Consider the following 23,602-nt stretch of genomic DNA (forward strand, 5'->3'; position numbering starts at 1 on the left):
ACTTGTGATTTGTCTCTGAAAAGTGGCATCTTAAAGTCTAATTATTATTCTCTATGAAATCACCATAAAAAATAACATCAAAACCTCTGAAGAGAAATAATAGATACTTTTGGCTCTCTGGGGAGTCACGCCTTTTTAGTTACCTAATACAAACACAATCAAGCCTCCTCCTCAAAAAAGCACTGCGCTTCATCTATAAGGACAGACAAAATTCATTAAAGAATATTTCTGTTGCAGTCCAGAATATAATCAGGATCTTTTTCCTCATGCTGACCAACACTCAATGCATAACATTTTTTTCCCAACAAAGTGGTTGATCAAAAACCAGTAAAATTATTTTAAGGTTTCATAAATAATTCATGACTGCATTTTACATACAAATTGCCTCTTCCTTCAAGTGAAATATTAAATCTATTTTTCAAGGAAAAAAAATCAAAGAGATATTTAAAAGTGAACAACAAAAAGTTGTATAATAGATATTTTAAATATACTGGATATTTTTAACTGTGCACAAATCGATGCAGGAACCCACATAATTTAGCTGATCCTAAGCAGCTGAGCCTTAATCTAAGCAGTAATAGTACAATATCCTAAAAATGAATCAGCACTTCATGTAATCAGTTACCTGAAGTGTCTCTTTTGAGAGATATTTTTTTATTTTCGTAAACAACTTAATTTAATTTTCTCGGAATAATTCTCCTCTTTTAATTTCAAATTTAATTAGGCTGCAATTACAAATCTTCTGTCATATGCATAGGAAACCTGTTTCATCTTTATCACACTACATAGTAGAGTTAGCATATCCTATTTCTTGATATAGACCTTGAAATAATAACCTTTGACACTTCAACACACTACAAAATGTGAACTTCTCAAGGTGACCTGGAAAACCAAACAGAAAATGAAGCTCAGTCCAGCAATAAATGCCATATACTTCCAGCAAGTGGTCAGTAGAACTAAGTTCTAGTTTATCATCACTTCCAGGAGTATCTCCTTGTTGCCAAACAACTGCAAATGCATTGTTCTGCGACACCACTGAATGGACTTTGTACACTCACCTGTATCAGTTCTTCTGGCGGCATAGGAAATGTATTTCTAATTAAATGTGATTTACATTCAGCTTTCCTAAGACACCCTAAGTTACACCTCACCAAGGCACGGCTTCTGCATGAAGTAACCCTTTGCTGTTCAGCAGCTGGCAGAAATACACGGGAGCTGCACTGCAGGAGTACGGAGTCAGCAAGGCATCAGCTCTGCAGGGGGTAAAACAGCAAGTGTTGGGAGTACAAGTAAAAAAAGGAAAGATACACATCTGTAAACACTGATCCTATCAATCAACTATTACTGTACTGTACATTTTTCTTCATTATCAAGGACTGATTTTTGTTTATTCATATTGCTGGTGATTTTGCAAGCCTCATCAATGCTATGGCAGATTGTAGAACTGGCAAATGAATCTTGACATGAAAGAAGAGAGGGAAACAAAAAGGAACAAATTTCCTGTTGGTTGAGGTACATAATGTTGCACAGCAGGACTAGGATGAAAATGTCCTTGCAGGTGAGCTTTTTTGTTTCCACAGCAAGCAGTGAGGTATTCAGTGCCTTAAGGACCCAAGTATAGCAGCAGTAAAACTTGTTTTTACAGTCTAACATAGTTCCACTAGCCTATGACTTTACAAAGAACAAGACAGCACATCTAGATTTTGTCAATCAACTTTTTCTAATTATCTGCTTTTGCTTTTCTGTACTCAAATAAATCACAAGTTCACCAAACAGCTAAATGAAATTAACTGAAGACAACGTACACGTGTTCCCAGACAGTTAAGTTACCTTTTGAATTGGATATATACGGATATACTAACTTACATCCTCCATTTGTTAAAAAATAATAGAAAAATGTTGTTGCTGTGGGTAACTGATTAGAGTTAGATGAAATTTCCTCAGGTCACTGCCATCACTTACTGAATGCACACTATAATTTTCTCAGCTGTACGTAATGAAGGTTTTAGTTTATAATCAAATTTACACTGCACTATTCTGCTACCATTTTACTCACAATACTGTTGATTCTAGAGGAAATCAATCACACTTTAAGAAATATATAAGAAGATTGCTACTAAAGACAATTTGACTACCAATAAAGACAGGGAAAAGGGTAGAAAAGTGATTAAAAGGGAGGGGAAAATGGGGAAAAGAGAGAGTAAAGGGAAAAAAAAAAAAAGAATAAAGGGATAAAAATTATAAACCTTGCAAAAATATTCAAGATATAATACTTGAACAAGGTCTGCAGTAATACTACAAAATAGCATGTGGAAATTATCTATGCTACTGTTGCAAAGTATCTAATTTGCTTTAAAAGTAACAACCAAGGGAAAAATCAGGATTAACAATGCTGCAAGTACTCTGATAAAGTAATCAAAATTTGATTATATAGAAGAATGTGGTTTAATTAAGAAGTAGAAAACTGTAAAGCATAATGTATAAGTTAGGATTGTTAAATCAGAACTAGGTAATCACAGAAACCTCACCAAGAAGAGACTGTAAAGTCCCAGGTCTGTTCTAATCATTAACTTAGCACTGAAGTGAAGAACAATGCATCTTCGTTATCGAGTTTCAGAAATTGAAATTTATTGCCTTAGTGTTCATAGAAGCATTAAGACTCTTTGTTTTACTGACCACTGGGATGTGACAAGAGAACGTGTTGAGCCAAGTCCTGGGGACAAGGTAGACAGAAGTGCTGGAGACAGGCCCAGGAAAGAACCAAACGCAGGCAAAGGAAAAGTACAACCAAAGGACACTGTGATGACGACCATCAGAGATAGGAAGTGTGCATGTGCAAAGGACATTTGCATATAGTAATGAATTCCTGGAAATGTAATGAATCATGTTAATGACTTCTTGGAAAAGTAAAGAATACGCATATTTTGATGGAATAAAGCTTTTGTGGAGAGACAAGTCAGTACACATGGCAGGCGGAGCGATCCCCCGTGCATCCGGCGCCGTAGTAAAGTGCCTGCTTCTTAAGGCTACGTTGGTGTTAAGGAGTTTATTTCCCAATTTCAGTGACAACAATATTCCATGCATCATTTTATTTAACAAGGACCACACTCGTAAACTTTATACCATAAAAAAAAATTAATTTGTGTGTGTATGTAAAAAAAACCCAACAAAAACACTAATATTTTAATATGTATTTGCTTAGCAGCCAAGTATAAAACGAGCACTAATTCTAAACAAAATCAGAATTATTTTAATTGTAAGAAATCACAGACAGGAAAATTAATCCCACAATACAGTTTACTTCCAAAGAAATACCCTTTAAATGGATAAAAGTAGAAATATTACTTTAAAACCTTATAAATAAATGCCTTTTCTAAAAAAAAAAAAAATATATATATATATATATACACACTGAAATTAAGTGGATTTTCCGATTTACAGGGGATATGAAATGAGTACATCAGTTAAATCTCAAGGTCTTTTAAATAGTCGGATTTGCTGCATGGCCCTAAATACTATACCAAATATTCAAGAAAAAAGCTTCACAGTCAAGAACAAACTCTGCATTATTTATTTCAGTTACGACATAGAAGATAAACAGCAGAGTGACAAAATTACATGAACCAACAGTATAAAAACTCTGGTATTTGTCACTTTCAGGCACTTTCATAACTCTGAATATAACATGGTTCAACTGTTTATTTGAAATCAAAAAATCCCTCCCTTTAGGAATTCAACTTGATAAAAATTAAGTATGCTTTTAAGTGAATCATCATTCATTTTAACTAGAATAGCTACATTATGACAAGCTGGGCCCCAAGGAGAAATAAGCAATCTCAAATCCCATCACAGACTGCTAAAGGCAGTCACACAACAAAAGACCTCTTAAAAATGGTATTTTTAATGAAGTACATATAAATCAAGTTTCTCAAGTACTTTATCAAGTTGCTAATAAATAAAATAGCTGATAATTTCTAACCATGGGGTTATAAAGAACTTGGTTTTCCTAATCTTTCTGGAAGGCACCATGTTCCTGGCATAGCATTATATATTGTGTGACTCCTTGAGGAGATAAACCAGCACAAAGAGACTGACCTCAGTGAAGCATCAAACCACTCTGTTCATGTCATGGAAGCAGTGCACTAAGGGTAATGAAACCAACTATCAACGGCTTAAGCCATGGGTCAGGACACACAACAGGGTTTGAATGAGGAACCTCATACGGAACTCAAATAAACTTTAGCACTGAAGAGAACAGACATCACATCCTTCCAAACAAATACTAAAAATTAAACATTCTCAGGGCTGTTTTTTCACATCACCAGCTTTCATCAGAGCCTTAATAGCTCTGGCCCTCATCTCAAGCTCTAGAAGCTCCAGTTGCTGTGCTGATGGCTGAACATCTTGTGACGGAGGAATAGCTAAGGTGGCTGCTTTGGGCTCCTTGGGGCTGGACTCTGCCAACCCCAGTATCTCATTCACACTCTTCTCAATGTCCTTCTGAAGGTCATCTATCTGACCAGCTTCACTTCTGACAGTGTTTTCTTGCACATCTGGGCCATCTTCTTCATTGCACGGGCCTTCTATGTCACTATCATACGCATCTGCGTTTATGCTGAGGACGTCGCTATCTTCTCCCTTGCCTGTAACACAAATGTAACAATTATGTAGTCACCTGACAGAATCATTTCTCCTCCAATTTACAAAATCACTTCTGTTTAAAGTGTTTCTCTGCAAATTAGGAAAGTGGAAAAAAGATTTATGAATTTAAGACAACTCATTCCTCTTCTTTTTCTCCTCCAACTTTTAAGGCTGATCTAATTTAGACAAGTGTTAACGCGTTTGTATGCCAATGTAGAAAAACATGCAGTATAGCAAAGCAGCAGTACCAGGAAAATTTACTCTGTCCTATAGAGTTACATAATCTATTTTCCTAATTAAAATGTCATGAAGTTTTATATCATAAGGAAGATTCTGCAGTGAAAATTTATTATTGTTTAATATCTTTAAAGTAAACTTAGTTTTCAAAATGCAATTTTAAAAATGACACTTTTAAACTATTTTATGTATTTTAAAAGGAATGAGACACTACAGTCAGGCACAGGCACAGTGTTAACAAAAATTAACAGAAATTCTACTTATAGTCCATCTATTTATAATCTATCAGAAGTATTTCAGACGTGTTTAACTCAGTAAAAAGATGGGGAAAGCTATGGCATTAGCTTTTAAAGTTGGGTAAAAGTTGGAGCTTATTCTTAAAAAAGTAATTAGAAGAGGCACTGCAATAAAATAAAAGCAAAACTTGAAGAGATCCTGAGTAACTGTTCTAACAATTTGGCTACAGAGAGACTATTGCTTTTGACACAAAGGCCTCAGAAATTATTAGTCCTCCACCAGCCTTTGCATCTGTGGAAACTGGAAACTTACAGTAGAATTGGTTCCTGCTTCAAATGAACAACTTACAGTCAGATGATAGCAAAGTTACTGATTCAATTTATAGTTGCTTTTGGTATTACCACTATCCAAAGGTATGGCTGTGTTCCCTATTAATAAATAATGAGGGTTCAGAACTAAAGATTTGTGGGTTTGAAATACATATAATTTCTTATAATGAAGATTCAAAGAAAGTTTACATTTCTATGTAAGCAACTTCAGTCTATAATGATCCTCTCTATATAAAAAAAATCATTTATTTAATATATATTCATACAGTACTGCAAAATTGGGGGTTTTTTTTAATTTTTCTTTAATTCTCCATGGGAGAGCATCAAAACATGGGAACCAAACTCTTTCTCAGTACTGCACAATGACAGGACTAGTTGCAATGGGCAAAAATTAAACCACATGAAATTCCATCTGAAGACACGTAAAAACTTTTTTATTGTGAGGGTGGTCAAACACTGCAGCAGCTTCCCCAGAGAAGCTGTGGAGTCTCCATCCTTACACATATTCAAAACCTGACAGCACGTGGTGGTCCTGAGCAACCTGCTCTAGCTGATCTGCTTGAGCAGGGGCATTGGGTTCAATGATCTCAAAACAGCCTTTCTAACCTAAACAATTCCCTGAGTCTCTGCTTCTTAAAATTAGTATGTTGTCATCTGGCTTTGAAATATTATCTTTCACCAAACTGTTAAATTTATTTCTTTTAGAATTCCTAATTTCATCCATCCATACCTTTGGTGCCTGAACCTCAAATCTGCAGGGCTAGAAGTACTGATTTGCAAGGATTGCTCAACAACAAAACAACCAATATACTGGAAACCCAAGCAAGTACTTCTGCTGTGAATTGCTCTTTTTTAATATCAGGTAATCAGAATCTTACTGATTACAAAAAAAACCCACACTGATAATGCAGTCTACAGAGCAGAGACCTATGCTTTTAAAACCATTAACTAATTATCTTCCTATCATTGTTTTTTTTGCTCAAGATGCTCATATTTAATGTTTTACTGTTGGAAAACTTCTGGAAATATTTTTTTAATGATTCGTCTCATAAGAATGTTCCTCTGACGTGGGTTTCAGATCCAATACAAACAATTCTCTCCTCTTTCAAAAAAGAATAAAGCATCTTTAAAATGAAATTTTTAGAAGTTTCTGTTTTATGCTATTAATATTTTAGTGTATTTTATTAGACACTAAATAATTTTAAAATGCAACAAAAAGAATGTGAGACTTCTCAAAAACACAAGCGTGAAATGTAAAAAAACTCCTGATCCTCAGTGATTTGTATTTTCTTCTTGAGTTTTTGTGCAAACCCCTCACACTAGGTGGAAGTTCTGTACAAAGACACGCAGTAGAGTATGGATTAGAAAAATTAACTTGTTCTTTGTTCAAAATCAGTTTAGGCAACCAACCTTAAAAGAGACCATTTTTATTTTAAAGGAAAAACAAATAAGGTTTTAGAAAAATATTACTCTCCCTAAAACATTCAAAAACCCCTTTTGGCACATGCATGCATTTGGTTTTAACTCATGAGCAGTGCAGAAAAACCTTAGGAAAGACCTACTTTTCTTGGGGTTTACGACATTCCTGATATCCTGAGGGTGTAGAAAAAAATCAATACTGACTACTAAGAAAGCTATAAATGCATTTTCTCTGCTTAAGAAAGAAAAAGAAAGGATTTTTTTATTGACAAAAAAAATATTTCAAAGTGGTTTTATAAACGATAGTAACATTTTAAAACACAACTCTGAGGGTTTTATTGATTCAGGATTTAGGATTTTTTTACTATACAGACTTTAAAAAAAAATTCAGATATTCACTCCTGATGACAGGCTAAGATTTGTCACAGCATTTAAATCTCGATTCAGGAATACTGCTTGTTACCCTGACTGAGAATGCACTCCTGATGTAGGATCCTACATAGTTATAAACCCAGTACCTCGTAACACTGTTTTACTAGGTTGCAAAAACTGACCATCATACTGATAAATACAGTGTATACATGGGAACACACACAGCTCACATATGTGGCACCTCCAACATTCTAATCAAAGCTGGCAAGAAAGCAAATTCAACTCTGGAAAATGTAAGATAAGCCACATCGATGAAGTTTACAGAGAACTTTCCGGTTTTATTTTTTGTAAGATAAATCACAATTTTCAAGCAATAAAAACTGAAAGCCTAAAACATAAATTCTACTGAAGCTATAAAAACCTCTCCTCACAGCAGTGTGTACAAAAAGTACTCAAGATATGAACATACCAGGGCTTCCTTCAATCCTAGGTAGTTTTGTCCTGTTCCAACTGTGACAGTAAAATCAAGATTAACATTTCAGTTTCAGGTACAGTTTATTTTGCCTATCTCCCGAACTATCAAATCAACTTTGAACACTATCTTTTCAACTTTACCTTGCCAGACACAAAGTATGTGAAAGATCAAAGAAATGGGAATTAAGAAATTGAAATTCTTAAGAATTAAGAAATGGAAATTCTCCTGTCTTGCTGCATGGCATCAGTCAGTATTTACCTGACACACTACTCAACCAAGCAGCATTTCCATGGATCAAAAAATAGGTGCATCAATGGATCGTAGTTCAAAGCCTGAAAGTTAACTTCTGAGCATACTCATCCCAATTCACTGACTTTGTAGTGGGTCTGGCTGGGATGGAGTTCATTTTCTTCACAGCAGCCTGCATGCTGCTGTTTTGGATTTGTTTCTGAAACAGTGCTGATAACACACCAGTGTTTAGGCTAGTGATGAACAATGCTTCCACAGTTTCTCACTCTGACCCCATAGGGAGTAGGCTGGGGGTCAGCAAGAGGCTGGGAGGGATACACAGCCAGGACAGCTGAGCCCAACTGACCAAAGGAATATTCTCTACCATATGACACTGTGCTCAGCAATAAAAGCTCAGGGAAGAAAGAGGGATGCTCATGGTTATGATATTTGTCTTCCCAAGTAAGTGTTACACATGCCAAGGCTCTGCTTTCCAGGAAGTGGCTAAAAATCTGGCTGCCAATAAGAAGTAGTGAATAAATCCCTTATTTTGCTTTGTTTCAGTGGACAGCTTTTGCTTCACTTATTAAACTGTCTTTATCTTGACCCATAAGATTTCCTTGCTTTCCTTGCTTCTGATCACGTCCCCCAGCCCACTGGGGAAGGAGTAACTGAGTGATTGGTGGGTGCCTGCTGCTGGTTGGGGTCAACCCACCACAGGATTTCTTTTGGTACTGGTCACATATTAAGCAGAAACAAAACACTAACAGTCATTCATGGCTGTCCCAGAATCAGTATGAACCACAAAGCTGGACAAGGCTGCTTTGGGGTCCATTCAGAATTTGGAGCCTCCAAAACCGTATAATACAGTGTTTATACAAGCTCATTGCCCTACAGATGTTTCATTATCTGATGGGCTTAATTTCCCTCTTTTGCAATTGTAATTTTATCCAGTAATAAAGACCATGGTTGGCATTTCTCATTATCTTTTTCATTTTGATAACTCTTACTTTTTCCTTCAGCTACAGTCACAAAGTGCATTTTAGCACATTTAATTCCGTTTCTTAATTTTATTTTATCCACTTTTGCTTATCCTCTCGTTCTGTTTTTTCCCATAGCATCACAGGCTGCAGCTCAGCAGAATGACTAGAGCTGTATTTTTAAATGTATACTGATATTCTCAAAAGCTCTTTAAAGCTAACATCTTGAGAGAAGCCACTCTCAAGTGTTATAGCCCAAAGTCATCATGATACTCTAGTTGATTAAATCAGAAAAAACAACAACGAAGCAATCACTTGCAATAGTCATCAATTCCCTTTGATAATACAAAAGTGGAAGAGTTCTGCAGGAAATCTGTCAGTTCTAAGGTCACTCCATACAGTACAACAAGCAACATTTACAGCATTCCTCACAAAGCCAGAGCAACCTGCTCCTAAAAGTTTTGATGCTTTTATTATGACTCCTTCCTTCTCCATCTAATTCCCCTCACTAATTACTTAAGAAAAAAAACGTGTTTCACAAAGTTATTCCAAGAGATATCTTTTAGACAACATTCTGAATTGTTAAATAGGAGCTGCAGGAAGCAAATTATGTTAGATCTTTGCAGAAGAGAAATAGAGCTTATAAGAATTGGCAACATTCTTTGATTGGAAAAGCTATTTCTGATGTTACTGCATAGAGCTAGACCAAATGAAAACAAACAGATTGAGACAGAAACACCTACAATTCTAGTGCTTCACACACAAAATAATACTGGAAGTTGTTATATGGTGCTGATTTAATGACTGGAATAAAAAACAATACTGTTGCAGGTTAAGAAAACTGTTTCCTCACACAGCAGGCACCCAAATGTGTACCACTAACTTAACCTGCTTTTGCATTATCTCTTGTGTCAATCACTGCAGCACCTGAATGTCCCACTCACTACATTTTTGCATTTTAAAAGAGAAAACATACAAGACAAAACGATCCTCCTCAGAAATTCAAATATTTGAGTGTGTACTTCCACTGGCACTGACTTCAAGTAAAATACACCAGTTATCAGGAGTGGTGGGTGCTAAGCACCATTCTGCTGGACCTCAGCACTGCACAAAGCAAAGTATCATATATCAAGACTGAACAAAAGAATTAAATTACAAGCAGTCCATTGGCAAACAATTATTATAATAGATTCTTATGAATATCAAAACAGAGTAGATTTACGATCAACTCAACAGAAAGTAAAACTGACTCTCAAAGAATTCAGCAAATGGTAACAGCAGTATTAGTAATCACCTGTGTAGCAAGAAATTGAAACAACTGAAGCTCCTCTTCAGCTGAAAAACTAGACAGAAAGAGCCAAATGAGCCATGCAAGAGTTTCTGTCATATTCCAGAACCTAAACTAGCACACTCTGAAGAGCTGCGATTTGCTTCTAGCCACAAAAAACTCTCCAATCTCACTGAATTAAGAAGCCAAAGTTCCTACAAATGTTCCCCTCTCCTTTTCTGGAATTGGGCCCGAAGGAGAAGTTGTAACCCTATACCAGCTGATTTCTAAGCAGATGATTCTCTGTGATTGCAGCTACTGTTAAAAAGAGACTATCAGTTGACTGGAATTAGTCACTGCTCAACATCAAGAAAACAAAATTTCAGCTTTCTCTACGACATACCTTGTTTTGATTCCTGACCTTCCAGCTTGTTGTCTTCTCTCAGAGAAGAAGTGGAGTCTATACTGTTGTCCTGTCTGGAAACAAGTAAGAAGACATTATAACCTACATCTTTTACAATGTAAGATAACTTTTCTAAGAAACATTTACTTTAACTAAGGAAATTATGTAATGGAAGGCCAATAGGTCTGCTACAGTATGAATAAAGGTAAATGCAACACACAGAGCGCCAATCTAAGCACTAGAGAATGAGCTTTTCTTTGCCTTGTGAGGATAAAGCAAATATTTATACTGTATCTTAGCCTTTCAGAATAACAATCCTCACTGGTAGCCCCTCTGTAATTCTATGAGCTTTTATCCAAAACTCAGAATAAATTGTCATACAGTTAAATGATTTGAAAAAAACATAGTTTCAGTTGCATTCAAATACTATTTACTGTTTTCTTTTGAAATCAATAAGCTATTTTCATGAAGTTAACATCACCCCACCACCATCCATTTCTCCTACACCACAATCTCATAGTTTCAAAAAGGGCCACCTTTTAAAATGAAATGTAACTGTTAAGCTGTATTCAGTATCTGCATTTCCCTATTTCTTCTATTTAACAATTTCTACCCATGACCTGTGAGGTTTCAACTGCTTTATACAAGCAGGAAGAGACAGTGCCGTGAAACATTCATGTCCTTCAGGCATTTTGCATGAACTAGTTATATAAACTGTGAAAATACTGTGACATGAAGAAGGAAGGTAGAAGGACCTAGAATCACAGGAGGAGTTCAATTGCCATGTATAGTGACTATTCTGACAGTAGAATTGCCCATTTCCTACCCTGAATGTCGGTGTGGCATTGGTTTCATACATATTAATACAGAATCAGTGAAACTATCCTGCCTGTGGGAGTTTAACAGCACTATACGAAGGATAGCAGTATTATGGTATCACAGATGTAAATATAATGACTTTAACAACTTGTTTTTCAGCAATGGCCTGAAAGCTTTTCCTAAAATTGAATACAAATCTATTTTCCCCATGCTCTCAAAGATGTATTTTTTTCAGATGTCCAATGGCTATGTCAGGAAGGAGAACAGACATCTTGGTCTGAGAGACAGAGTTATTTTGATTGCCATTTCCTTTTCTGTTGTAGCGAAGATTATAAATCAATAGACTCTTCTGTTTCTCTCACTTTTTGTACCCACTGCAACATAAATGCATATGGTAGCAGGCAATAATTGATGAAGGAGAATGTGTAGCTGTTTCCATACACACACAGCAACTGTGTGTGCACATGCATGTGTGAAAAAAAGATTTTTAAGTGTTCTGCACCTTAAGTGAGGAATCCCAGAACTGAATGGTATGTATCCTTTCAGTTTGCATTCCTACTTGGTCAACTCAAGAAGTATTCTCCCAACCTTTTAATTTCTGTTAGACTTTCCATTCCCAGGCAGGGCTGAAATAGAAGGAATAGATAAAAACTAGATGTTCAAATAGCCATGCTGAGCAGGAATTTCTGTATATACAACTAACCCCTTCAGAAAATTATTTAAACTTCGCCTCTTCACAGAGTTTGCTCATTTATTTTGTATCACAGTCATCAGTCTTGTACTACAAAGGCCAGAGGTGTTGCAAAGATGGATTACAGCCCTCACCTGTTAGATGTAAAATAAGCCCAAGAATTCAACAAATAAAATCAGGTCTGCCCTATGGGATGGTTCAGACATGCTAACCAGAGTTTCAATCTTCCTGCTGTCATGAAGAAAAAGGAACACTGGACAACATGACATTACCATGTTCAATTTTTTAACAGGACAGGCTGTGAGGAAAATTTTTTCACTCATACATGTACCTGTATGATCAGAAACTGAGACACACCCTAATTACCACTCCAGTGAGTCTGCAAAGCCTAGGCCAGGGAAACACCCTCTCAGCACTCTCAACACCTGGCTCCAGGCCACAGCTGAGGACCAAAGACTAACTGGTCCTTTGCTTTGTGATAGTGCCAGGCTCCCGGGTAGCAACATTTCCCTGTCCACCTCCACTACTGGGTGGGGTAAATTCAGATGACAGCCCACACCACCAGCTAAATCTGTCCAGAATGCTGTCACAGCACATCTTCCCAGAAATTTCAGGTTTTGCTCTCCTGTCACTTGCCAAGGCTTACCACACTCAGTTCTCTCTTGTATTGTCCTGACCATTAGGTCATGCATTTAATGCTGGGTCACCATTAAGCACAAAAGCCCAGTGAGGAGCAGAAGAAAATGGCAAGCAGAGGAACCATAGTAACTTCATGAGTGCAGAGGGATCACTCTGCCTGAGGTGCTCCTAGGGTTGTGAAAGGCAAGAAACCAGCCTGTTGTCTTCTGGGAATGAAACCTAGCAAGAGCAGTCAGCTACAGAAATCACCTTATAGGCTGAAAGGTGTTACTGTCTACAGGAGCAAGAGGGTCTGTGGAGGATGCTGGGGAACAGCATTTCAGGATTGCATAAAATGTACTGGTGGGTGATTTTAAGGGGAATGTAGGAATGTGTAAGGCAGCATGGGATGTTCAGAGGAAGAACCAAAGGTGAGAAAAGGGAAAGACTGAGGCAGATTGAAAAAGAACAAGCGCGAGGAAAAAAAGAGGAAAAAAAAAAAGAAGATAAAAGGTCAGCAGCACATAAACAGTTTGCTGGTCAGTACACTCGTCTGGCCAAGCCCTGGACCTGATCACCACAGTCTGTCCTGCCTTCTTATTGAACTCTATTGCTGTAATAGCCATTTTCCAAATGAGAGGACACCAATCTCTGTACATAAGCATGCACGAGTGTGTCTTAAGTGCCAGCAACTGCAAAGGAGACCATAGGCCATAGGGGCCTGCAGGACTGAGCTGCCAGAAACCAGACAGAATGAAAAATGTGCATACATCCCCAGGGAACTCCAATGTCATGCATCAGCGTGCATGCAGATGCTTGTAATTCACCAGCAAACCTCAGGCTAGTCTACCCAGCAAGTAGGATGAGAGGTCCGAGAGACAGGTACCAAACAGACTGTAAGATCAGAGGCCAAATTCCTGAAAGAGACCACGGTCTGCAAGTAGGCAAATTGAGGGACCACAGCTCCACTAGATACCCAAGAGATCAAGTCTGAGTCTCAGCTACTGGGGATGATCATGGGTCTGCACCAGCTGTTCAAGACTTCCTGTGTGTACAAGAAAGCTTTAGTGGCAACTAGCATGGAGATGCAAACCTTGTGGGCTTGTATGTCTAAGTGACAGCATCTGCAGAGAGAAGTGGATCTGGGACCAGCTACTGGTCAAAGATCTGGAAGAATCAACTTTTAAAAAAAAAACAAAACAAAACACTTTTTTTTTTTTTAATAGCAACCCCTAAGAATTTGTTATACTTAGTTATGCAACTCCCAACCAGGATAAGATTGTGATATACCCTGCTCATTAATAAGAGCAAAAGCTGCTTAGGCTACCCCTACTCCATCCTCCCTCACACACATGCTTCATCATTTTGAACTGATTAGTCATCTCTGTGCTGGACAGCAATGCGTCACTTGGGAAAGTCTGATCGTGCACAAACAGCATCCTGGCAAGACACTTCATATCTCTGGTATCACCCTGAGCTCCAACGTCAAATTTCACTGAGGAATTATAATCACCTCTTTGACAGAGAACTCAGACTGACCTCTATGGTTCAAACGCTGGCTGTGAAATTACTTACACTTACTGTAACAGCTGCATAAAAAGAAAATACCATCTGGAAAAAAAAAATAAAAATCACACATCAAAATTTGTAGTTTCCTCCTGTTGCCTTGACACTACCACTGATTACAGCAAGACCACGTTCTTTTAAAGACTGCCTACTGTCAGCAAAAGAATTTTTAGAACGCAAAAGTACTTTTACAACACCTTTTACTCTTTGAGAACTGACTGGACTGTATTGCTGGTGAACCTGCACTGCTTCATTTAATAGATTGGCATTTTGCACCATCTTGCGGCCAAGCAGGAGCATTTCAGGCCACAGTTCAGTTTTGCTCTCAACTTGTTAACCTCGTTTAATTTGTTCATTAGTAAGAAATACTTTTTTCCCTAATTTTCTGTACTTCATTATAGATTTAAGAAAAGGTAGCACATCATGTCTCCAAATAACGGGAGCAGAAGATATGCTAAGGTAAAATCAAGGCACAGTATACAAATTTAATACCCTCTTCTTCCACACCATGCTAGTAAGTGACCACAGTAATATGGAACTCTCTCTTTTTATCAGTCTTTAAAGACACTCCTCCCTCAGGGTGACAGTTAAGTTTAAAAGTCACTCTTCCAAGAGCGAAACTCAGCATTAGGGTGTTGGGGTTTTTTTAACTAGAACAACATTTGCACAGTAAGTTCTTTTCAGTAGAAAGAAGCTTACTATTACACTTTGCTGGTGACAAATGCTGTAAATTTAAATTTGCCCTGTGCTAGCTTTTCATGTTGGCACGCTACTGCAATGCTTACCTGGGCTCATGCACCTGGATTCTGTATAGAACCTATTACTTTCAGTAATCTGCATAGCTGTCAAAGAAATCGGGGTTTGAGGGTGATTTCATACCACAACTCCAGCAGACTATGCAGAGTGAGGTAAGACAGCAGCACAGCTTATGAAATCAGATGGTGGTCAGAGGTTAAGAATTAAGACAATAGCACTGCAATACCAGTGGCTGCAATTCCAAACTTCAGGATTAACTGCAGTTGGAGACCAGCAGGAAAAGTTTTGTAACAGAAAAATATTTCAATGTACTGGACTAGAAGAGAGTCTGACAACATGAGATACAGTCATGCTGATATGTTCCTTACAGGGCTTTTAATTGTCATTAAGAAACATTCACCTAAATCTCTGGAGTGAGGCTTGAGATCAGTTACCTCTGCTACTCTTAATATAAAGATGATGTACCTTCCTAAATTAACATTTGCCTTTGCAGTTCCAAGTCTAAAAAATATTTCTAGAAGTCCCAAGTCTTCGTAAGCTTCCTGTAAATTTCTGTTTGTAGGGTAGCTTTCCATGACAAATGAGAACTAAAATAAGGAACAGCAAGCAATTTTTTTTTTTCAAAGAAGGAAAAAAAAGTCTTTATGAAGTAGTGCTTCTCAGGAAAGGTATCCCAAATTACAGATGCTAATCAAATAGTTTAATAAGCTATGAAAGGTCCATCGGTCCAATTACAAGTTTGAGGACATCAGGACAACAGAAGACAGCGAACAGATACCAAATGCTAATTGTATCTGTTCAGTCACTCATGTAGCCTATAATTTCAGTGATCCCAAATGGTGAAAACAACCAAACTGTCCTAGAAGGGTAAATATCAGATGGCAACTGCATGCTTGTGAACAGCCCAGTACCCAAAAGCAAAACACATTAAAACAAGGCAAGCCTTTAGACTTTCTAACTTTACTAAAACAAAACAAGCAAAAACTGCACTCATAACTGCAATGCAGTAACTAAGCCTATAAACACTTGAAAGAGCAAATATTAAACTAAAAATTTTCAGACACTGAAAAACATAAGTGCATTAGATTTTAAAAGGAAACCATTATTTACTCACATTATACACACGAACACATGATCAGTATAATGATATTAGCATGCCTGTTCTTTTAATACATGTTTTATTACTACAGTAAAAAAATACTTTCAGTCCTTCTGTTGGAGATTAATTAAAGAGCTAATTCAGGGAACAGGAAAGAAATAGCTCAAGAACATGCTCGTACCTTTTGAATGAGATGGGAAGAATGCCTACTTGGTATTACAGGACCTTAATTGGCTAACTGCTTTCCATTAAATATCTCTCATTTAGTTAGAAGCTTGGTATACAGCAGTTCTCTTGGTTGAATGGTTTTCCATTGCAGACAGTAACACAGAAACAATAATAACAATCTGAGAACTGTACAGTCAAAAATCTACACAGAACTCACAAGTAATGAAGTGTATCTACTGTAACAGCAATTTCCAGTTATTGGCAAACATAGGCCTTGTTTTTCAGTTCCTCTGCATGCTTAGTCCAGGATTTCTGCTGTTTAACCAGAAGAAGCTGGTGACAAAATTAACAGAGCAAGCGTTTTTGAAGCTAATGGAAGCATGTGAAGCTTTTACAGAGTTGAAATTTAGGACAAGTCTCAAGACTTCTGGTTCTGGTGGCAGAATGAGGATATGTGCATCAGAAGAAGGAAAGTTCAATTTACAATTACAGATGTGAAACCACCCAAAAGCTTCAGATAAACATCTGAATTTTGCCATCTTCCCTGTACCTGAAGAAACTCTAATTCCTTGCTACTTTGAGACAGTACAGACAGGAAGCAGGTCTTCAGAGACAAGTATTTGCCTATTTTGGGGGAAAAAAAAAGACACAGTACAAACTGTACCTTCTAAGAAAGCCTATATATTTTGATATATTTGTAATTTCTTCAGATGTATTGATTTAAACTTTCTGGATTTTTGCTGGATATTGTTGAAGGTACAAGTTAGTCAAATCTTTTTGTTTTCAAAAGGATGAAAGAAAAACTGATGTTTCTGATCAGTCAAAAAATTTTTGACTAGAGTAAGACTTGCTATTCACATTTTCCCTTCCCACATTTATATGTCCATGAAAACAACTAAGACAAGTCGGATTTAAAACAAAAAAGCTTTAATGTTGCATCATTAACAGAATGCAGAAAGAAGTAGTAATTTACAAGAAAACCACAAGTAATAAAGACAAACTAGGAAGAACAGTGAGAATATAAATAAAGAAACTGCCTTTTTCATTCTGAAAAGTCTTTCCTCTTCCCAGGGCAAACAAATTCACCCATTTAAACTCAGATGCTAATTAAAACCATATTAATGATTACAAACAACCACAGGTTAGCCTAGCAATGCAGTTTTCACTATTTCTTTACTGTGGCATTTTTAGCCTCCATGCCTACTGACTGGCCTGTTGCTGTTCTGTCTGAAACACCCTTTTCTGAAGTTTTGCAAACCTGCATTTATATTTATCCACCCACAGGTTGCAAAAAAGTGAATTTAAATGCCCAAAGTTTACGCCTATTTAGTAAAAAGGGCTTGTGACATTTTACCATTGTAAAAACATAATATTGCTCTACTTACTGAGCAATGGGCTTTATCTTTTTTTTTTTCCCCTTGTTTTACTTGTTTCTTCCTATCCCTTTATTTCTCTATCACCCAAACAGCTTTCCCTTTTTGTTTTTCTGTTAAAGACAGCACACAGCTGAACCTATGAGCCAAGGTTCCAAGACAGCCTCCATGTGTGTAGCATACTATTTTTTAACCCACTCCATGAAAAGGAGGAGAAAAGCCACAATTCCTACACCAACATATCTTGCCTGGCCAGTTTGGAAGGGTCTGAAACTAATTAAACTATCAGGATGGAAATAGAGAAACAAGAACCAGGGGCACCACAAGCATTCTGTTCATCAAAGGAAACAATCTGCTCTATACCTTAGATCAACATCCCTCAGTTTCTTTTACTTTTTAAAAAGTACAATTTCTTCTCGATTTTGCTGTTAGTTACTGCTCACATCTTTCTCATCAGCAACATAAGGTGACCCAGTTTTGTTAGGTTTTGGTAACTGCAGCGACAGTTAAAGAACTTCATTAGTTTTAATTCTGCTGTAGTTCAACACAGCTATGAGAAAAGGTAGACAACACCAACTCACTTTAGTTTACTCACTGTTTATGTCTGGACTATTATCTGCACAGTGCAAAAACAGCAGACTTCCAAATTGCAATTCAGAACCTGTTGATGATGTTTTCCTGAAACTTACGTACTTGCCATGGGCAAATGGATCATTAAGTGCCTTCAGATACCCACTAGTTAAAAAAAGGTAAATCCTGCTTACTTTCCTTATTGTTTTATTCATTAACTGACAACAACAATTTCCCCTCTTTAGGTTTTTACCAGCTCAAACCATTACTTCCTTCGCATACAAGCAAGACTTACTCAATCTACTGTAGCTAAGCGTCATAAATACATGTCTCAGCAGTAGCTTTGAAACACCTTGCAGCCACAGAACTACCTTCCTGAAATCCAGCAGCACTAATCCTGCCATACCTCGTTAAGATTAAGGACATTTCATGTATTCTGCAATAGTAAAGAGCTTGTGAATTAGACCTTAAAAGAATCATATAACTTCTCCAGAAATCAAAATCTTGGGGCATTTTTCATTATTTCCTTAGCCAGCAGGTTTGTCTTCTTATTCTGTTTAGAAGTTCACTGGCAAAATATCAATCCCTTAACAGGAACTCCTTTACGTAAAGAGACCTGATATTTAGTGTATTTTGTAGGTTTTTAATTTTTTATTTTGCTTTATTATATAGCCATCAGAGGGCAATGTCCAAAATAAGAAAAATTGTCCACATAAATGGGTGTACTGACACCACTCCCAGATGATGGAGGCAATAAATAGCAAAGCGGGAGGATACAGTCACAAATCAACTCCAAATGGAACCCTAGAAAAAATAGTGTCAGTACATTAAAACTGGATGACATTTGAAAAACTGAAACATCACTTAACTTGGTATCACTCCATTTTCTACTATATTTGTATGATGTATGATGAAATGTGATCAAATAAAATTACTTCATTCAGTAACTTCATAACTTGATCTGAATCAAAGACAGGATCAGAAACCAGGTCTCTGTTATATCAGAAATAATGACCAGAATGTGAAATCTGGATTATTACCACTACTTTTCCCATCCATCTCTTCCTATTTATTAGGTCCAAATGAACTAACCAAACCAGCAACTAAGAGGTACTTTAATCTGCCCAACACTGGTGTATTGTCTTGTACTGTTTCAGACGTTTATTAAGTTTATGTACTGAATCTCTGGACCAGTTGTAATCAGGTCAGCAGTGAAAATAGAAAAGCTTTTTATTTTGCCTTCTATAAGCAAGTTAAACTCAAAATTTGATACATTCTGGGTGATAACTTGTAACTTTTTCTCCTTCACTACTTCCATAGGAATTGTGGAAAGAGTTCACTCATACCATAAAGTGACTCAGCAATACACTACACGAGACTTGTCTTTAACAAACAGGCAAGTATTTTAAGAAAAGGTTAAAAAGTGCTGGCCCTTTACAAAACTGACAGATGTCAGCCAAGAAACCAGAAGCCTTTGTTCTTGAAACTCTGGGCATACTGCAAGTCCCTGACAGAGAACATGAGAACAGGTGAGTGCCAGTGCTGCTTCAAGTGGGGCAGGAATGAAGGATCAGAAAGAAGAGTGGAAGAGAAAGGATATACCTCAGCTGAACCGAAAACACACTTAAACTCACTGGCCTAAGTGGGAAGGGGTTACTTAACCTGCTTTAGCTCACTCTCGAAGACTAAATCATTTTACTTCACTTCTGCTGCAGGCTAGGCGTGTGCACAGGTTCAATTACCACAACTCAGCTGATGGGCAGTAACACCACTATGAAACCCAGTTATGTGCTCAAGACACATTTAATGTTATAAAGTGACAAAGTGATGTTTATAAATTTAGTGCTTGCTAGCAGTCACAGCTCACTGTCATTGAACTAAAGTAATCACCTAATTAAGGATATAGCAATTGAGTCTTTCAATGTTACATTTGATCACTTCTCATGAAAAATCCCTGTAGTGTTCAGTATTCTTAAATTAAGTTTTTAAGTGTTTTATCTTTTACTCACTGACTGACTGATTCACCTCCAGTCTTGTCCCCTCCATCTGCCTCCTCGTCAGTATCAGAATCAGCTCCAATCTTGCCTAGATACACACAGTTTCAAACAGGAAAATTTAGGCAGGTAATATGATTAATGCTTCAATTACAATGCAATTCAATAAGATACTGAAAAGCTGAAGTGTCAGATCCTTTACAACAGCACATGAACTGTGTGTCTCAGCAGAGCAGAGGGATCCACCAAGAATTCTTTAAATACAATGAATACAATGAGTGTAACTGCTAATACAATTGAACTGGAATTGCAGCACGTCAAGACTTGCCCTGCAGAGAACCAGGAGGCAACTTAATGCCAGTTCAACTAAAATAGCAGATTTCAAACAATACTTCTACACTCCTAGCTTTGTTTTTACCACCAAGTCAAAAGCTTTGATCTTAGTTTAGTACTAAGGAAAAGCTTATACTACTGTTTCCTGAACATGTCCCTAATAGCTTCTAAATCCATGGGCAATTTCGTCCAAGCTTAAAAGATCAAAACCAGCACATGTATATATATATACATGTGTGCCCACACTATATATATACACTATTAACACTTGTATATATGTAATACTAATACTAATATGTATACTAATATATACACACATAATATACACACATACAAATACATACTTATTAGTGTGTGTATATTTATATATATAAATATATATATTAGTAGCTAGCAACAGAGTGAAAATCCAGTTTAGAGGTAGACTATTCTCTGGTGTACGGTGGTGCATAAAAGTTTCATTCATACCTTCGAGTATCTTCAACAATTTTTTTTCAGATAACAGCTCCAACTGCTCCAAGCAAAGCCTTTTGATTTCATCCATGGAACAGTTCTAAGAAGACAGATAAGACAGACCAGGAGCTACTAAAAATTTCTGAGGACAGAGTAATTATGAACAGTAAGTAGTACTCCAACCGTACCGAACAAAGAGTTAGCTCAGATTGCAAGTCTCTTCTCTGTTCTGACCTGCCCTGATGTAACTGCTGAAGAACACCAGGTAGGTGTTTCAGTTTTGACAACTACCACAAATAGCGCACGTGTGGGGTTTTTTCCTCAAAAATGAGGCAATACACACTATCAGTTATTTGACCTTTGGCTTGGAGTTTTCACTGCGGCTGCAGCCCTAAGCAGTAGAGATACTGGGCCATACGTATGAAGCATGAAACAGCAAACAACTGTAGCCCTGATTACTCCTAGTTCTCCATCAGTCAGGAGCAGGTGGATTACATAATTAAGCCAGCAAAGGCCACAGCCAACTGTTGAATCCAAGTTCATGAACTGAAGCAAAGACTGCTATTGACAACACACCAACAGTTGTATGTCATAATAAAGAAAATATAAGAAATAGCTAAATTGTCATTTGTTTCTCATGCTTGATACATACCACATGCTGCCACGGATCTTATACATATTCGTTACCTTCACCCCCTTCATGCTACTTGGTGTCCTTTTGGTGAAATACAGTGATAATTTCACACTTTCAAATGAACTACAATACCACAGAAAAATACCAAAATTAGGAAGTGCTGAGCATATTGTAACATTCACGACAACCCTACTGTAGGTTTGGTTCTACACCACCAGGCAACTTCCTTTCAAACATCCTTCAAATGCCTCTGTCTCCAGCTGCCCCAGATCTCTTTTCTTCTCCCAGAGATGAGAAATGGGTGAGACCGTATGCAATTCACTAAGTGTTTAAAATGAAGAAGTCATCTCACTTAATTAATAATATGACTAATAAAGATAAAGATGACAGATAAGAATGACAGACAGTCATAACAGTTTGTTAAAACTAGTAACAAACACCACACAAATGGCATTTTACCTGCAGCCTCTTCTGCACAGGCTCCTAGCCTAATTTATTTTTACTAAGTCCTGCAGTTCCCAAGACTCAAAAAGTCAAAAGACTGTTCTAAGTCAGCAACATTACCACTAAAGTCCACAGAAGTTACAACTTCAGAAGCTGTTTATCAAGAAGGGGTTTTATTGCCTTATCTCAGACATAAACTTAACAACACACAAAGAAATTCACCTGAAACAAGCAGAAATAAAAATTTTATTAACAGATAAGCATATTTATGAGTGAACAACACTACTGAATTTACTCCATGTAATTATGAAACTTTTACATTTGACTAACCAGTACAGACAGTAAAAAAATAAGCAGCCTGCAGTTCAGCAGTGGCTGAGTAGTAGAAAAAGGAGCAAACTGGAATAACTGTATCAAATCATTTAAAAGTCTCGTTTTCAGAGACTTGATATAAACTTTAAGAAATATACAAGCAGCTTTTGAACTGGAAGTCCATAGACTTGAGAGATATATGTTACACAAGCATTCAAGCTTGTAAAAAGCATATAAACAATAAGCATGTTTCAGTACCTTTAATATATCAGGCAGCATCTTCTGTAGTTTTTTCTCCCCTATGACACAGAAACACTGTTGAAGCATTTCTTTTTTATCCGCAATATAGAAACTGACAGGCTTGAGTGACACGCTGAGGTCTAATCCTCCTTCTTCTATATCACTTGGTTGTTCAGCTTCTTCCACTTTTTCTCCAGACAGTACACTGCATTTTGCTTCCTAAAAATAAAGGAAGGCAAGTACAAATCTCACATTTTCTAGTAAACTAGAGAAGGAAATTATCATTTAATTCGTGCTTGCAATAGTTTTCCCTTCATAACTGCAAGGTACATCCGAAGCTTCCGAGCTTCCAAACAGTGTTTCAGTTTGCAAGGTAAGCGTGCTGCAGAAGCTACGTTTTTGGTTACAGAAAGTATTGTTATGCTGGGGGAAATTTCAAAAGCTTTGAGAGGCAAAAAGTACTTTTAAAAATTATCTGGAAAATATTATCTGCAAATACGCAGCTGCCGCTTAGATATCACAGAATCACAAGCATGCTTTAAGGCAGAATAAATCCATCTCTCTGATGTGCTGTGTAATTAAATCACTAACCTCAGAATTTACAGCTACTTTGCTCAGAAGGACATTGGGATACAATTCCCTCTGCGGCACAGTCTTACAAGATTAAAAGTGAGCTTCGTATCAGGAGGTACGGCTTCCATACGTCAGTGGGAGACCTCTACAGTTAAAAAAAAAAGCAAAACCCCCCCAAAAAACCCCTCTAGAAACACATTTTGGCAGCCGCACGACTGACGGAGAAGCGTGTCACGACAGCTTTTGTACTCACGCACCAAAACCTCCCAAAACGGGCTCACACGCCTGCAAGCACCCCCCCCAGCCGCGATGGGGTCACCTCTGGGCTGGTGCCCCGCATCTCCTACCCCCGGGAAAACGGAGCGGCCCCC

The 23,602-nt window shown here is 37.3% G+C and overlaps 1 protein-coding gene across 1 annotated transcript; it reads right to left on the minus strand.

The window, feature by feature from the left end:
* Positions 1–4,273: 4,273 nt before the first annotated feature.
* CAAP1 (caspase activity and apoptosis inhibitor 1) lies at positions 4,274–22,923 on the minus strand. Its single transcript, XM_010162647.2, has 5 exons — positions 22,677–22,923; positions 21,044–21,128; positions 20,258–20,333; positions 10,589–10,662; positions 4,274–4,643 (listed from the first exon to the last, which is right to left on the minus strand). Exons 1-5 carry the CDS (start codon positions 22,743–22,745, stop codon positions 4,300–4,302), a joined length of 648 nt encoding a protein of 215 aa, XP_010160949.1. The 5' UTR covers positions 22,746–22,923; the 3' UTR covers positions 4,274–4,299.
* Positions 22,924–23,602: the final 679 nt, after the last annotated feature.

The sequence above is a fragment of the Antrostomus carolinensis genome, unplaced genomic scaffold (genome assembly GCF_000700745.2).
Source record: "Antrostomus carolinensis isolate BGI_N321 unplaced genomic scaffold, ASM70074v2 scaffold12882, whole genome shotgun sequence".
Taxonomy (NCBI): Eukaryota; Metazoa; Chordata; class Aves; order Caprimulgiformes; family Caprimulgidae; genus Antrostomus; species Antrostomus carolinensis.

Excerpts from the sequence above, each read along its gene's own strand:
- CAAP1 (XM_010162647.2), bottom strand. The coding sequence starts at position 22,745 with ATGCTTCAACAGTGTTTCTGTGTCATAGGGGAGAAAAAACTACAGAAG. Across the intron at positions 21,129-22,676 it reads TGCTGCCTGATATATTAAAG|AACTGTTCCATGGATGAAAT; the intron begins GTACTGAAACAT and ends CTGTCTTCTTAG. Across the intron at positions 20,334-21,043 it reads ATTGTTGAAGATACTCGAAG|GCAAGATTGGAGCTGATTCT; the intron begins GTATGAATGAAA and ends GTGTGTATCTAG.